Source organism: Sarcophilus harrisii, chromosome 6, assembly GCF_902635505.1.
Source record: "Sarcophilus harrisii chromosome 6, mSarHar1.11, whole genome shotgun sequence".
Taxonomy (NCBI): Eukaryota; Metazoa; Chordata; class Mammalia; order Dasyuromorphia; family Dasyuridae; genus Sarcophilus; species Sarcophilus harrisii.
The window spans coordinates 30,589,700-30,606,857 of NC_045431.1; the positions used below are offsets into that span (position 1 = coordinate 30,589,700).

Sequence of the window (17,158 nt, forward strand, 5' to 3'; positions counted from 1 at the left end):
CTGTGGAAAGATATGAATCTCTGGGGTAAGCAGTTTTCTGTACCAAGGACAGCTTCCTCAGTGAGAATGAGCTAATGGACGTGGGCTGATCCTCATATAGCAGGCTAAAGAATGAAGGAAAGGGAAGTTCTAGGATTCCAAAGTTGCGGTTAACCAAGAAAGAGAAAGGAGAAAAATATTTCAATTTCCCTAAGCAAATTAAAGGATAAAAGTGTTTCTTCTTCAATCTGTTAACAAAGTTAATGGTTAATAAAGTTCCTTATAAAAAGATGTCCTTGGGAAGGTAAAGTGATCTCTTGAGAAGTCTTTTGAAAATGACAAGTTTGATGCTTAATTGTCTATTAAAAAACAAAACAAAACAATAGTTCCCTTTCCTCTCCAATTCAACAAAGCAAATTGGGACCTCATTCAGCTCTAATGACAACAGATTGCTGTTAAATAACTCAATATGCTAGATTTGAAAGCAAACAGTGTCCTCCTCAAACATTTTTCTTATCTTCCCTCAAGCTGCCAAATTGCTAAACCCAAAAATGTGACTAATATGCATAAACTGGGTCAAAAAAGAGATTCTTTTCTCTCACAATATAATTGCAAAGTCTTAGTGTGAAAGCAATAATTCCTCAGATATGAAACTCATAGCAAAAAACCTGTTGTTTAAACTTCTATAGCTCCAAGCTCCTTACCCTCACATTTACTTCTGAAACAATTGTTTCCTATATGCCCTGGTTTATGATCAGCTAAGCTTCTTGTGGAGATATCAATTTCTAACGTTAGAAATGGTACTATCAGAAGCATGCTAAATATATTCCAGTGTTTTTTTTCTTTTGAAAAACAGTAATTCTGTCAATTCAGTGATGTATGGATCAAGAAAGATAAAAGAAATACCTGTAATAGCCAAGCAGAATAATTTTATCTGAAATGCTTTGAGAATGAGAATCAATGAATATATTTAAGAAATAGTAGCTGCTATAAGTGCCAGACTAAGGTGATAGGCAACTGTGAGAGAAAGGGGGCTAGGTAGACTTTGATAAGAGGGCTATAACAGCAACTGGACACTTTTCTGTCCATGGTAGCTACCTATAGAAGAGAGCATATGTAAAACACCATCATCATCATCAAAATTATATTATGCTTCAAAGCTTTCTTTTTTTCTTAAGAGGAAATTTTCATTTTTTTCCCCAATTACGTATAACAATTTTTAACATTCATTTTTTAAAATTCTGAACTCCAAATTCTCTCTCCATCCTTACAACTTACAACACTCCTTACAACACATTGAAAAGGTAAATAATGATACACGTGCATGCAGTTATGTAAAACATATTTTATATTAGTCAGATTACAAAAGAAAACAGACAAAAAAAGAAAAAAAAAGTTTAAAAAAATGCTGTGATCTGCATTCAGACTCCATCAGTTCTTTGTCTGGAAGTATAGCATTTTTTCATTAAGAGTGCTTTGGCATTGTCTTGGATCACTGTATTGAGAATAGCTAAGTCAATCACAGTTGGATCATTATATAGCAATAATGTACTTTAATATTTCCAATGTGCCTGACAATTATTATCTTAGTTGATCCTCCCAAAACTACAACAAAACAAATTGGCTGTTGTTATTCTACCCATGTTACAAATGAGGAAATCGAGGTAGACAGCAGTTGAATGATTTCCTTTGAACTCTGCTCATTCCTGTTTCCAGGTCCAACACTCTTATTTCATAAAGGAAAACCTACAAAATACTCTTGCTTTTTGTCCCACAATATTTCATCTTCTGGCTTACTATCACTTTCTGCCTGGAATACACATACTTCTTCACCTTCTCAGAATCCCTAGTTTCCTCCAAAACTCAAATGCCACCTTCTATGAAATGAGGATTTGGTAAAAATCAGTTGGTATAACAACAAGGGGTTTTGTTAACAGATTTACCTTCTAATTGAGTTTTATTTAAGGAAATATTAAAAAATTAATAGATAATGTCAAAGAAGCTAACAGCTTCTCTGTGGGAGAAGGTTTCTAAGGGCATTCTGAGATATAATACAATCTGGCTTTACACTTCTGAAGAAAAATTTGATAATTGATAGATTCTATGACTAGCTCAAAGTTGTACTCAGTGCTCTTCAAGCATCTTCCACCTGTCATAACTAAACTTTAGTCTACTATCTCGACTACATTTTTTGAAGAAACCCTGAGGACCACAGATATATTTTATAGCATTCAATAATGTCAAAAGAACTATTGAATTTATGAATGGTACTTAGAATAACACTGCTTTGAGGCATTTAACTATATTAAAAACATTATCTTCCAAATATATTACTATTGTAAATCATTCTAATGTGAATTTAAATGTCAGGCTGACAAATACTGAAACTCAGATTTTAGAACTGAAACAAAAGCCTAAGAGATACATAGTCCCTGAAATTGAATTATATTCAATCGTTATCATTCCTCCTCCAAATATGTTAGAAACCTATAAAATGAGAAGCAATCATTCTTACCTTGTGTCTGTTTCTTATTCACTGCATTATCAGCCTTGTGCCGTTTCTGAAATATAAAAACAAAAGCAGATGTGCCATTATTAAAAGTAATAGCTGTAGCCCACTACCAAAAATATTCAACCCCCAAATAAGAGGTTTTTCCCCCATTTAATTTGTTTTTAATTTTTTTCCTTCTATTTCTCAACTTTGATATCTAATTAAATTAACATATACATAGATAAATCATAAGAAGATGAGGGAATATAGGCAATATAAGGGAAAACCAAGAATGGGCATGCAGGCAAGAAGGTCAAAACTGAAAAAATAAATAATCCATGTAGTATACTTCTATAAACTGGAACATATTCTTGTGAAGCTAACCAGGAAAGTGAATGAGAATCATGAAAAATATCCCGTAAAGGACCTGATGGAGGAAGCTGAGATTATTTGACTTTGAAAATAGAAGAAAATACAAAAAAATGTAGTGGAAAGGAAAGAAGGCAGTAGAGTGCCAAACCAGCTGCCTTCAAATACTTACAGACTGTCACATGGAAAAAGTAGATGATCCACATGGCTCTAGAAAATGGGGACTGCACAAATTAATTCAAATAATAAGAAGAGTTTTTCTAACAATGCAACCAGGTTGAAAATAAAATAGGCAGGTTTGTTTGAATGAGTTTCCTATTGAAAAAAAGATATTCAAAATTGTTGAGTGGGATGGACCTAATACGGAGCATGTTCCTGATGCAAAGAAGGAAGTGACTTGATGACTCTAAGTTTCTAAGATACTTTTTAGGTAAAACAAATATTTGGCCATCAGAAGTATGTTTACTAAGCTAGGAAAACTCTGAATGAAAAACTGTTTTATGCTAAGTGAAAGGTTATATAAAGTAAGTCAACAGTAATAGATTGTATCAAAGAGAATTTTTAAATTTTCTTTCATAGAAAACATTATTTAACTACACTGATTATAAACATATTATTTCTCTTTAGAGAAATTAGTAAACTTCTACAATTTATTATTAAGTACTCAATGGGTCTTTCTAGTTATACATAGTTCATAAAATTTGGCTTTTCCATCCTGTTTCATATTTCTTTAGATACAAATCACTGTTAAAAGACACCTATATTAAAATTATTTCACACTTAATGAAAAGAATGACTTATTGATGGATGGGAGTTTGATATGATACTCATATGGAAGGCATAGATTATATAGACTAGAATGGGAAAGGAAAGTACAGAAGAAAAAAAATGCATGTTAGAAAATAGTCAAGTTAAGCACAAAGTGAACAATGAAGATTTGATTTTTACATAATCTCACCAGAACAGTTGTTTTTATTTTCTAATCCATCATGTTGGATGGGGGAAAAAAAAAATCTTTATTTTCGGTTGGATCTACCTGAAATTTAGTATTTTATTAAATTATGAAATTAAAAAAATACTTAATGGCCAAAGGGTCCACAATATACAAAAAAGCTTAGGAACTACTAGAAGCACTGGTTGGACATTATACTGACTTATATTAGGACATTGTACTAAAGCATAGTGCAACAGTTATACATTAAAATTGTGGAAAAATGCAATTGCAATGCAGAAATCTTTTGTAATCTAAAACCCAAAGTCAGATTTAGCTTACTATAACAAGATACTGACACAGATTAGGGCAATGTGATGGGGGCCAAAACCCATTTCATTCTTTCTAATTATTAGAAATTTTTATACATATTTATAGATATTTTCTAATTGGAAAAAAAAGGAGGGCTTTCCAATGAGAGGATTTTGTAAATTCTGAAGTTCTTTTATAGTATAACACACAAAAATAACCAACCTGAAATTGGTTTTATTTGTGTGACTCAGGAAAAGGAGACATTAACACTGCCTCATAAATAAGTGAGCCCACCAGGATGAACCTGATGATAAGACAGTGTACCAATATTCTATTTTCAGAGAATCAACAGTTGACATGCTAATAAGCAGTTTCAAATGTGATAAATTTGGTGATTATGATTCTTATCATATCTAGATAAAATTGGTTCTAAAGATGAAATGCATTTGTTAAACACACATATATTAAACATGCATATATTTTCCCGCTAAGGACAGAATTATTATTTGCACATAACAGAGCTAGGAATTATTTTCAGAATTTCATCATCTATATTTTAATTTAATTCCATTTTCAAATGAGCAAAAATCAATTTTTTCTCCTCCTCATGTTTCCCCCCCAAAATAACATTTTCAGCAAATTTTCTTAAGAAGATTATCAAAACAAATTCCTCCATTGTTCATGTACAAATTTACACATCTCTTTTTGCCCCACCTGGGTCCAATGTTGGGCAGCAACTTCATCATTGCTTCTCTGGAATCATGGGTGTCTACTCATGATTTTTAATGAAGAATGGAAGGAGCAGAGGGAATGAGAAAAGAGATCTGGATTTGAGGCATCCAAAAGATATATTAGGCTCTAAAATATGTTTGTGATGTTGTTGTTCAGTCATGTCCTATTCTTCAGGATGGCATTTGGAGTTTTCTTGGCAAAGACACCAGAGCAGTTTTGTCATTTTTTCTCCAGTTAATTTTATAGATAAGAAAACCGAGGCAAACAGGGTTAAGTGACTTGCCCAGGGTCACACAGCAAGTAAATGTCTGAGATCAGATTTGAACAAGGAAGTCTATCTCCACTTTGTTTATAGTGTATTTTGTGAATTTACCTGAATCTCACCAGTAAGAGAAAAAATTAAAAAGATATCCTTTGCCCCAAAATGGGACAAAAAACTGAAAGTTTAAGAATTTAAAACTTCAAGTTGTCCTATAGCTTCACCTATTATCCTAAAGCTTGTTTATAACTTTATTCTGCTTATGAGCAAACAATGTACCAATTCATGAGAAAACTGGAAAAAGGGGGAAAAAAAACACTAAGGATAGTATATCCTCCTAAATTATATTTATCCTCTCCAGTAAATAAGTAAACACAGCTCTGATATCTCAGGGGAAAAAAAAAAACAAACAAAATACTTTTTTTCTATAGTAGAGTGAACTAAGTTTAAGCCCCCTCTTACCATTCCAAGCTAACTGCTTTGGTCCAATTGCCCTGTAATTACTTGCAATTTAGCTAATCACCAATATTTTATACTTAATAATGCATTTCATTGTGTTAATCTTTGATTAAGATGTTTTCATATGTTTCATATAACAAGCATTAATTAAGTATGTCTGGTGAAACTTCTTTGTCCATTTAACACATGTTCAGCTATTTCTATTTTCAGCAAATATATTGCAAAAAATAAGACAAGCATTTATTGATAAAAATTAATCAATTAATTCAATCAAATATCTCAAAATTTAGTCTAATAGGTACTAGATTTTCTCAGGCCAAAGAGCAAGGAAAATCACAGCAGATAGATTGGGAATCTTAAGTGGCAGAAAGAAATTCTTTAAAAATAAAAGACTATAGCAGAATTGTGAACAGGGCCAATCTCTGCCAAAAGGAACTTCTAGGTAATTAATAAGTATTAAAAATAGGTAATATATAAAAAATAAGTGGTAAAAATAGGTAATTAATAAATATTAAAAATAGGTAATATGTAAAAAATAAGTGGTCCTAGAATTAAATTTGTATGCAGTGTATGGACAAAGTGACTTCCTTCTTTTTAGTGGATGATTAATACTAGTTACTTCATTTTCAAACAGGAAGGCTATGGATCTTTGAGAGTACATGCATGCACATACACACATTCCCAGACTTTCTAGATGTCTGAGACCAAAACTGATGATTTAAAACATTAGTTAACCTATTAAAATTCATGAAAACAAACTGAATTGAGATTCTATAGCTCATCTCAGTCCTCTGAGTGATTGCCCAGATTGGTCTTGAAGAGAAATATTAATTCTCTCTTAGAAAAATAATATCCATATAAAACAACTCAAGGAATAGATGTCTCAGAATTTTTCCCTGAAACTCATTTTTTTGTCTCCCAGCTTGATGAAAGCTCAATAACTTGAGAATCAATTCAGTGAGGCAAAAAAAAAAAAAATTCCAAGAATACATGACAAATGGAATCTTGAGTGCCTCAAGTAAGATTTCTAAAATGAGGTTGAAAAAGAAGAAAAAAAATACTTCTAACCTTGACTTTCTTTTCTTTCCATTGCAGCTGCAAAAATAGCAAACTGGCTTTTCAAAAAGGAAGAAAAAGAAAACTTAGAACTACTGAACTGAAATAAAAAGGGTCAAAGAAACTTAAGAAGGAAAAGGACAGTTTGAAAGTAATGAAAAGAAAAAAATGGACCAAAGCTACTTAATGGGAAGGTAATTTAATGGTTATTAGCTCCACTGATGGAATATAATACCTGGATATTGAATTCCCTCAAGGTCAATTATTGCATTTCATTTATTGAGTTATTTATCTGCCAGATTATAAAAACCATAGGTGGATACTGAAACTTTTTATGATATTAATTCTACAATAATACTTTTCTGCTATGGGGGCACAGTTTCTGTATTTTTAACCTAATCAGACATTTCAGACATCCTGTGACAAAGTGTTATATGGCCCAATACTATTTTCCTTCAAGTCTAGAAAACAAAATTACAATTAAGTTGTATATTTGCTTAGAAAAATATTGACTTACAATATCTTCAATGATCTCCTTGATAGCTGCCACTGTTAAGATAAATAAGAGAGGAACCAGCGTTGTATAGCGACCTGTTGGTGACACATCAGGTATTTGCTATTCAAACAGAAGAGGAAAAAAAATGCAATGAGAATCGAACTGAGTTTTGTAATATTTTCATAACAAAATTTTATAGTGTCTCCTACGTTAGGGAACACCATTGTCCCCCATTTTCAAATATTTGAACCAGTTGTCTCAATTTGTTCAAACTAACAAATAGAGGAGGTAGCTTATTAACAGGTTTTATGGGAAAGCACAGTGCCTGGCATTTAGGGCAATTAATAAATGCTTGTTTATGGACTACCTAATTAGTTATCTGTGTGATAACAGAGAACTAACAGTTTAGTTATCTTTCTGTCAATGACAGTCCAATCTTTTTTCTAGACATCTCACTCGCTCTCAGCAGTTATCAATCATCATCTGACTAAATTTTCCTCTGAAAATTAGTTGAAAAGTTATCTATTCACACACCACCAATATAATACATTAGCAAGTAATATAAATGTAAGCAAATTATAAATGAAATGGAATTACACATGGCAGAACTCTGAAACAATGTGAAAATTCATCTCTCTAATTTTAAGACTGAAAGTGAAATATGATCCTATTCTTCATCAATACTTTCATTTCTGTTGTGAGGAAGATGGACTAGAAAAGCTAAGGAAGTTTTTTTCAAAATGAAGAAAAATCAATTAGTACCAGAAATCATAAAAGTCACTTTTAAATAAAAAGAACCACTCTGACTCAAGTCCTTTGGAAACTTAATAAGAATGACCTAAATTATTCTACAAACACTACTGTCATGAAAAAGATTCTTGCATCTTTTCCCATCCTTGATCATCTATTACCAATTTAACAAATGACTAGGTCCATGATACAAGTTTAACTTGTAGTATTTTCAATGACTGAACTCAATGTATAATTTTATGTTTGGAATATTTGGTACCTGCTCCATCACACTTGAACATTTTAACATTTTATATTCTCAGATTTCATCCCAAATAAATAGCACATTTCAAACTTATTACAACATGTATAACTTCCAAAAAAGCACAGAATTTTATATCTCTTAAATCAATGGCTTAAGAATTCATGTTGAGAATAAAAGGGGCAACTTGACTCTAGTTCATAAAGAGCTAGCCAACTTGGGGACTCGGGAAGTTCCACCTCTGACATATAATTGTTTATATATCCCTTAATTTCTCCATATTAGGGAATTCTCTAAAACTACACATTGCAGAAGAATCACAGATCTATATTAGTGAACACAAGTTCAGTTAAAACATACACATACACAGTCAATAAAGCTCCCTAATCAATACTATTATATTATTCAGTAAAAAGTTCATTTTTAAATAGTCTAATGTGTATTTTTAAGTCTTTTTAAGTCTAATATGTATTTTTAAGTATTTTTAATATGTATTTTAAGAGAGCTCACCCATCCTCTGTAATATATGTATACATACACACACACATATATAAAATATGTGGGCATATATTCATTTTTTCATTCTTATTATCATAGAATGGCCTCAAAAAAAACCCCCAAAAAACCAAAAACAAACCAAGCACAATATTCATGACATCCTAAGGATACTGAAATCTTTGAGTCCAAGCCCTGAATTTTCAAGAAATGAATCCAAATTTTGGTTACTGCCATAAAACTATTAACACAAAAGTATCATCCAGAGAGAATGAACATGTGAGAAGAAAACACCTCATCAGGAGCTCTAAATTACCCTTGGGCTCAAGGAGCTGATAATTATACCGCTGAAAATCAAGCATTAACCAAGACTCTCTAAGGAGTATTTCAAAAAAGGACATCATCTCATAATCCTCCATAAACAAAACCTAAGGGAGCAGAAGAGGAAGTTTGGGCCCTGCTTTTTCAATCTGTTAACAGGACACCATCACCTGGATTCATACTGTGAGCCATTCTAGGCAGGAACTTCTTCAAGCTCCACAGCCAATGGTAGTTAAGAGCCAATACCTATGGCAAGATAGCAGGGAACAAGATAGCTCGAAATAACACTTTAAGAATCTGTTCCCACAACATTCTCATAAAGATAACAGTTGGAGACTGCCATCACATTTTAAATGGGTACGGGAAACTAAATTACCTGTCTTATGTAAATCCCCTTAAGAGATTCTCATTTATAGCTAATTAGCCATCACAGGGGAATGTCCTTGACTAAGAGCCTTCAAGTTGCATATATGTTTTTTGGTTTGTTTTTTTAATAATAACTTTTTGTGTTTTATATTTTTCTCCCTCCTTCTCCATTTTTCCCCCTCAGACAGCAAGTAATCCAATATAAGTTAAATATGTGCAATTCTTCTAAACAGTATATATATTTTAATACACAAACGAACACCTCTAATAGTCATGGTACATTGGCCAAAACACTGAATTTGGGACCTGAGGAACCGAGTCAGAATTTAAGTTGTGCTACGTGTGTGACTTTGGTGAGTCATACCTGCTTTCTGAGCCTCAGTTTCCCCATCTTTAAAATGAGAAGGCTGGATGGGAGTATGTTGATCATCCTTTCTAATTCTATGTGAACTTATCTATGTATTTTCACCAAATGGACCCCTTTTACCTGTCTAACAATTCTTTCTCATCCTTTCCTTAATGGATGTTCATTCAGGACACTAGTCTGGTATTCCTCCCTCTATCCTATCTCATTAGATGATCTCAGCAGCTCACTTGGATTTAATTATAGTCTTTATGTGTATGAGCTACACTATACTTATTTATAAATCGAAATCATTGTTCCCCCAAAACTCTTCCTTCTTCCTAATTTCTCAATGCTATTCAGGGTCCTACCATCCTCCAAGTCACCCTGGATGTCCTCCTTGAGGCTTCCCCTTCTCTCTCATTCTCTTCTCATCAATCTGTTGCCAAATCCTATTTATTCCAGTTCGGCAATTCTCTTAAAGATGCTCCAGTCTCTGCTGTCACCCAGGTGAAAGCCCTCATTACCATATACCTGGGCCAGGGCAATAGCTGGCTGTTTGGTTTCCCTGCCACAAGTCTTTCCTCACCTCCCAAGCATAGTTCAGTCTCCATAAACTGCAGTGGTTCCCTAGGATCTCCAGGATCAAACAACATCTGTTTGATTTTAAATCCCTCTATGACCCATCCCCTTTCCATCTTTTTAGTCTTATTCTTTGGTCACCTCATAGATTCTGTACACATGGACACTAACTGTATACATAGAATAATCCAGCTCCCAGCTCCAAGCATTTGCTTTTTCTCCTCAATTCCACCTCCTGTCTTCCCTCAAGTTTTAGCTCATCTCATCTTTTGCAAGAAGACTTTCTCAGTATTTAATTCTCCTATGTTCCTTCTCAGATTACTTCAAATTTATCATGTACATATTTTATATGTACATGGGTTGCTGTATTTTTTCTCCCTATCATATTATATTATATTCCTCCTTACATATAGTCCCCACTTCTCTTGGAATGGGGAAGGAGATAATTTTGGTTTTCTCTATATCCATTGCATTTATTAAAGAATTAATAAAAACTGCTCAGATATGTGATTATGGAAAAGAGACAATAAAAACACAGTAAATAAAATATTTCTGGTGAGTCTGCAAATAAGCTTAACTCCTCTTGGGGTGGGAAGGGAATAATTTTGTTTTTCTCTGTATCCATGACACTTAGCACAGTGCTTGCCACTTTTTAAAGAATTAATAAACACTTCAGATATTTGACTATGCAAAAAAGACAATAAAAACGCACATATAAACACAGTAAACATAACATTTCTGGTGGCAATTCTAACGGGACAAAGCCAAAGCCTGCTGTTATATTAATGATCTTAAAGTTAAAATTTGAAGACATATAAAATGAAATGGGAAAAATTATATAGCCTTAGAGAGGAGGGCCAGGGAAATAGGTACAAACTGTGACAAAAGGCTGGTGTGAGTCTGCAAAATAGCTTATCTTCACCTTTGAAAATTTCACAAGAGTTGATAAACCAAGTCCAAAGCTTATCAAAAACATTTGTTAGTACCTCAACATATGACCTTAAATGCTAATTGTTTGTTTTTTTCATGAATGTACTTACCTGAAGCAATGCAATGAAAAGGAAAAAGGAATTTGCAGCTCTTCTGAACTGGGAGTACAGAAATCTTGGCAGGAATGTAATGATGTTGTACTTGGCTGTGCTGTAAAATACAAATCAGGAGAAAAAGGCCTCAAAAATACAAGTTAATTCATGACTTCCACATTATTCTCCAAAAAACACGGCATCAAGAAAATGTGCATTTTATTCAACATTGGGAAAGCATTCCAGAAGACCATGAAGGTAAATGAAGTACAAAATAGTCTCTTCTAGGAGGGAGCTCCATCTATGTGGCAAGTGGAGTCTCAAAGCCAACATGGATTCTGTTTTCTGGGCAAAACCTTTTGTATATGTCTTTGGCCGTTTTCTGTTTCATCAGAGAGTTATTGACAGTGGCCTCTGTTTTTAATCCATCACAATGCATTATTGTTAAACTAAAGACAAAAGCAAAAAAATCCCAGTCCTTAAGGAGATTTTGGGGGAGAGATAGGGAAATACATACAATAGGTAACTTCTCAGTGGGGAAGGTATTAGTAATTTTGAGGATTAGAGAAAGTTTCATGTAGAAAATAGTCCCTGGAGAAAACTTGGCACTCTAGAACAGAGATGGGAGTATATTTCAGAGATAAGGAGTGGCCAGTGCAAAAATATAGAGAGGGGAAATAGAATTCTGTATATGAAAAAAGGTAAGAAGGATAGATGGACTAGATTATATAGTGTCTGTATGGGAAACCATATAAATGATGGTAAAGATAGATTAAAGCCCAGTCATGCAGGTTTTGGGAAACTGCCTTACTATTATTTTTATTTATTTATTTTATTCTGAACTTAAGAAAGAAAATAAGCATATACATAGTATAGTAGAATAGAAAAAAAAAAAAAAGACTGTACATGAAACTGCAAATATATTATGTACAACTTCATATTCCTTTTAAAGATATAATGAAGTTATCAAATAACCTTTTTCCTTTTTTTTTTTCATTCCCCTCCCTAGATAATAGTTACCCACACTCTAGAGATGCTTATCATTAGGGATAAATATGTGATACACACAGACATTATATGTAAAACCACCCTATAGATACTTCTATTTATCAGTTCTTTCTCTGGATGTAGATAATATTTTCTTTCAAATGTCTTTTGTAGCTCATTTAGTTATTGATAATAGCCAAAATAGCTTATTCACTCAAAGTCATTCTTAAAACATGCTACTACTATTGTATACAACATTCCCTGGGGTTCTGCTCATTTTGTTCTTCATTATTTTGTGTAAATCTATTCATGTTTCCCCAAGATCGTTGAGTTCATCATTTCTTAAAGCACAGTAGTACTCCATCACTATTATATACCACAACTTATACAGCCATTCTGCAATTGAAGGGAATTTCCAGTTCTTTGAAACCACAAGGAAAGTTGCTATCAATGTTTTAGGACACAAAAGTTCTTTTTCTTTTCCCCTAAACCTCCTTCAATATTTTTAGTCAAAGGGTAAAAGGGTAGTACAGGATTCTTTGATGTGAAATAACGTCTTTGCTAAGATTTGGGCAGAAGGTAAATGATTTTTAACATTTCTAGAGTTGGAACACATGCTCAGAAAGTGAAACTATTTTAAAAAATGGCATTTATAAGACAGCATCAAGAGTAATAGCATCTGTACTTTGTGTCGGATGAACTTTTTACTAGTGCAATTTCAGCCACAAGTCTACTTCTAGTCTGGCTGGATACAGCCATATGTTTCTTTTGCTAAGCAGGTGGAAGAATGACTAGTTAGGAAGGTGATACCTGGGAAACTCACTGAGACATAAACATTGCTATAAACTTGCTGCAGAGAATAAAAAGCACAAACTAGTAACAGGCCACATTTGAAAATCGTCTGTCATAATGACAAAACTCATCACATCAAAATTCATTTATCTGTAACTTATTACATTCTACTAACCAGTGGTTCAACTCTCAAACTTTCTTTCTTTTCTTTTTTTTTATAACCAACTTTCAATTACTGAGGGGCCCATACAGTTAATGGATTATTCCTCTTCCTGGTTTCTATTACCTCCTATCTTGGGTATATCACTTTCTCTTGAACATCTTAATCATTAGAGAAAGGAAAAAGAAATAAAAACTGAATCAAACAATTATTTCTTTATTTGATGACAGCTCTAGTGGAAAAGAAAAGATCAGAAATGATACTTGTAGCTAAAATTCATCTTTTGGATCGCCATAAAATTCTGTTCTTTTGTTTCTTTCTCCTTAAGGTGGCCAAACATTTTCTAAGCAAACAATATTAAAGTAGCATTTCAGGGTGCATATATATGTATACATGTATGTATACATATGTGTATGGTATGTGTGTATATTATATATCTGTAGATATATTTATGTATATAACATATATGTTTATTATATGTCTGTATATTATACACATGTATATGCATGTATATATGTGTAAGTGTGTGTATGAATTATTAAGAAAGCTTAATATATCATCCATCTTAATCAGTGTGCTAATCAGAGTCCCAGTAAGAAGACATCAGTATTTTGTTAGATCCTTTAAACTGTTAGCATCACTCAAATTACCTGGAATAATTAAATAGCTTTTGATTACTGGGGATTAAATGCAATCATCTCACAACTATATACACTTTCACTTTTAAAAAAATATACCCTCCTTAGAAGAAAACCACAACATAAATCATAGAACAATAATTACAATGAGAGCTCAAAATATCCTACAGATTTCTGGTTAGAATGTACAAAGATTATTAAAACATTTATAAAAAGTACTCCCAAAAAGATATTCAAAAATCAGTTGATAAAGCTCATGTCAAATACCCCCCAAATCTCAACAGAAACAATGTGAAGTGGGGGAGGGAAGAGAATAATCATTACTGTGCTAGGCACTTTGCAAATATTATCTCCTTTGCCACAGATTTTTGACATTTACCTTCCAGCATATAATTTTCCCAGAAGACCTAACCCCCACCTGATGCATTTTCATCTTTCTACCCTAAAAGAATCAGAAATCTAAGCCATGTCTCCATTCTTGTACACATTGGACTCAAATATTGAATTTCATAGCTAAAGTCCACTTAGGGGGGATTTTCTTTCTTTACATAATTGAAGATACTATTATTGTTGTTAGAATTAATTTTAAAAAAAGTATTGAATAAAAGCTAGTGAAGCTTATGAAGTACTTCATTTATATTATTTCATTTGAGTTTTTGAGGTAAAAGTATAATTATTATCATCTCTATAGAGACAAAGTGATTTGACAAGGGTCAAACATGTCCAATAATTACCAAAGTTGGACTTTCAGACTCCAGTCAGTGCTTTTTCTATTCTCTATGACAAGAGGTGTCAAATGCACAGCCCATGAGGCTCACACCATTCTCAAGTATGAACTTAGTCAGATTAAAGTGGAATTGGGAAATATTTAACAAAATAAGTAAAAATACCACAAAACATAAACAGTTTTAATATAAGGTTTTCTAAGTCACTAAATCATCTGCAAGGATCCTTATGTATAACAACTAGTAGCTCTTTTGTAGTAGTAGAGTAGTAAACTCTTCTGAGTTTAATTACACTGCTATAGATTTTGTGATGCTGAAAGATTACACTACAATAATTGTTAGGAAGTTTTTACCTCACATGGTTGTTGCAGAACTTGGTCAGCTGAGGTTGATTGAGAAATATAGTTCTTATTTCTTCCTGATCAGCCAGAGAGGTTTTCTCTGAAACATCATCTGTCTTTTCATAGCCTTCAAAAAAAAAAAAAAAGAGAAAAATTTTAATAACTAAGAAATACTTCATTATGCATTATTTATCAAAAACATGCTTTTGGAGTCTTCAAAAATGATCAAAGATTTGTTTCAGTTTTCTTTAAAATTTAAATTTCAAATGACATGTTTTTCTATGTAGATCTTCAATAGTAGACACATTGAACATATGTTTGATTGATTTAATAGAATATTCCCTTGTTTCTCTCTTCTCACAGGACTCTCTAGCCTAAGATTTAGGGAATGAACAAATGAAGAATAAAAAAACATCTTTTAAGGATGATGCCCCAAGTACTGTACTAAGCACTGATGATGCAATTATGAATGCAAAAGAGAGTTCTTTCCTTCAAGGAATTGAAAATTTAATAGGAGGCAAGGTATACAAAGGGGAAAAGTGGCTGGGCACTAATCCACAAGTTACAGGGATGGAGGACTGTGGGGCAATAGGAGCAGAAATTGAAACATTGTATTCAGATACTCCAGGACCAAAGATGGTTGGTAAGGTAGGGAAGGAGGGAATGAAGTGGCCAGAGAGAGATAATAAGACTTGTTTTGCCAAGATGGCAAGTTGAAGTAGGGAAAGAGGTAACAGAGGAAACAATATCAGGTTTGAACAAACATTTTATGAATAAATCCATTTTGGGTATTGAGGAGAGAGAGTAAAGTAGGTTTTGGTTATTCGGAGCAGGAAAAAAAATTCACGTTTTTAAATCATCCTCCTCCTCATCCTGTTTCCTTTGGCCATCTCTTTCCTACTTAAAATCCCAAAGAATTAAGAGTTAGTTTCATGGGACACCTGACTATAGTTTACCTAAACCAAATTGAAAGATTCAGAAGATTCTACTTGGACAATGCTTTGCTGCATTGCTAAAAATAGATTTTAAATATAAATAAAGAATATCTATAGCAGAAATTAGTTTCGAGAGCACAAAAAAAAATGAATCAGAAGTTAAAAACAAGTTTTTTTTCCTAGTTTCTGATAAGGATATGAAATTCAAAAGATTAGGATTTTTCCACTCTAGAAGATGTAGTGATAATACTAATTTTATTTTATTTATTTATTGGCAAGGTAACCGGAGTTAAGTGACTTCTCTAAAGTCACACAGTTAAGTTTTAAGTGGACCTGAACTCGGGTTCTTCTGAGTTCAGAAACAATGTTCTATACACTGAGCCATCTAACTGTCCTTGGTAACACTAATTTTAGTTTTGAATGGGTAGCATGTGAGTAGTTAAATGGCTATTTTGGAAAAAAAAATCCATGCATTAATATAAATTTGGTTTAAAAACTGACTGAAAAGGAAGTCCATAATCAATATATCCATTGAATTTTTAAATTATATGCTGAAATTATATTATATAATAGATATTACATATTATATAAATTAATTATATGTATGTGTATATGACATGTTACAAAATCTGATAAATATGTAACACAGGATTTGTTTGTTGCAAGAATTCTGAAAATATGTTTAGAGTCAAATTTCTATCCTATTCCCCTGCCAATTGATTCCCTTTGACACATTGCTTTGAAAAGAGGGAGAAAGTGGTAATTCAGGCAACAGGTTGGTAACATGTATTCAAGTCATTCAAGTTTACTGTGTGATGGTCACTTCTCAGAAAAGCTAACTCAGGGATCTGGGCTCCCCCAGACAGGGCCATGTCCACCATGTTAATTAAAGCAGTGGAAAGTTTGCTGAACTAGGGAATGCTAAACTTGTATCCACAGTTAATAATTATTTATTAAGGAACTCAAATGTGCCAGATACTGCTCTGAGCTCTGAGTATACAAAGAAAATAAAAGACAAAATTCTGGTCAATGTGAGAAACAACATGGAAACAGCAAAGTACAGAATAGGAATAAAGTAAATGGGAAGTGATTTCAGAAGGAAGCCCCTCATCCTGTGTTGGGGAGCTGGGGAGGAGCTGTGAAAGGCTTTTTCTTGTATTTGTTTTGTTTTCAGAAAGTCAGGGAAAAGAACAGGTATTCCAGCCATGAAGTAAAAAGGCACAGATCAAGAGAACATGAAAGCTGGAGATATGAAGAGATGGTCAAGGTCGGAGAGTCCATTTTCAAAGTCAGAGGAATTGACATTTTATCCTGGAGGTAATGGGGAGTCACTGCAGACTAATGAAGAAGAGAATAATATGGCTGCACCTGCCCTT

General features: G+C 33.0%; 1 protein-coding gene across 2 annotated transcripts in view; it reads right to left on the reverse strand.

The window, feature by feature from the left end:
* Positions 1–17,158, reverse strand: part of ATP8A1 (ATPase phospholipid transporting 8A1) — a 252,765-nt gene that overhangs the window by 200,688 nt on the left and 34,919 nt on the right. For both annotated transcript variants that reach the window (XM_031943440.1, XM_031943439.1), the window contains exons 2-5: positions 14,860–14,974; positions 11,223–11,322; positions 7,106–7,204; positions 2,495–2,540 (exon numbers count right to left, since the gene is read on the reverse strand). In XM_031943440.1, coding sequence (XP_031799300.1) covers positions 2,495–2,540; positions 7,106–7,204; positions 11,223–11,322; positions 14,860–14,974 — 360 coding nt within the window. The remainder of the gene's footprint in view (positions 1–2,494; positions 2,541–7,105; positions 7,205–11,222; positions 11,323–14,859; positions 14,975–17,158) is intronic.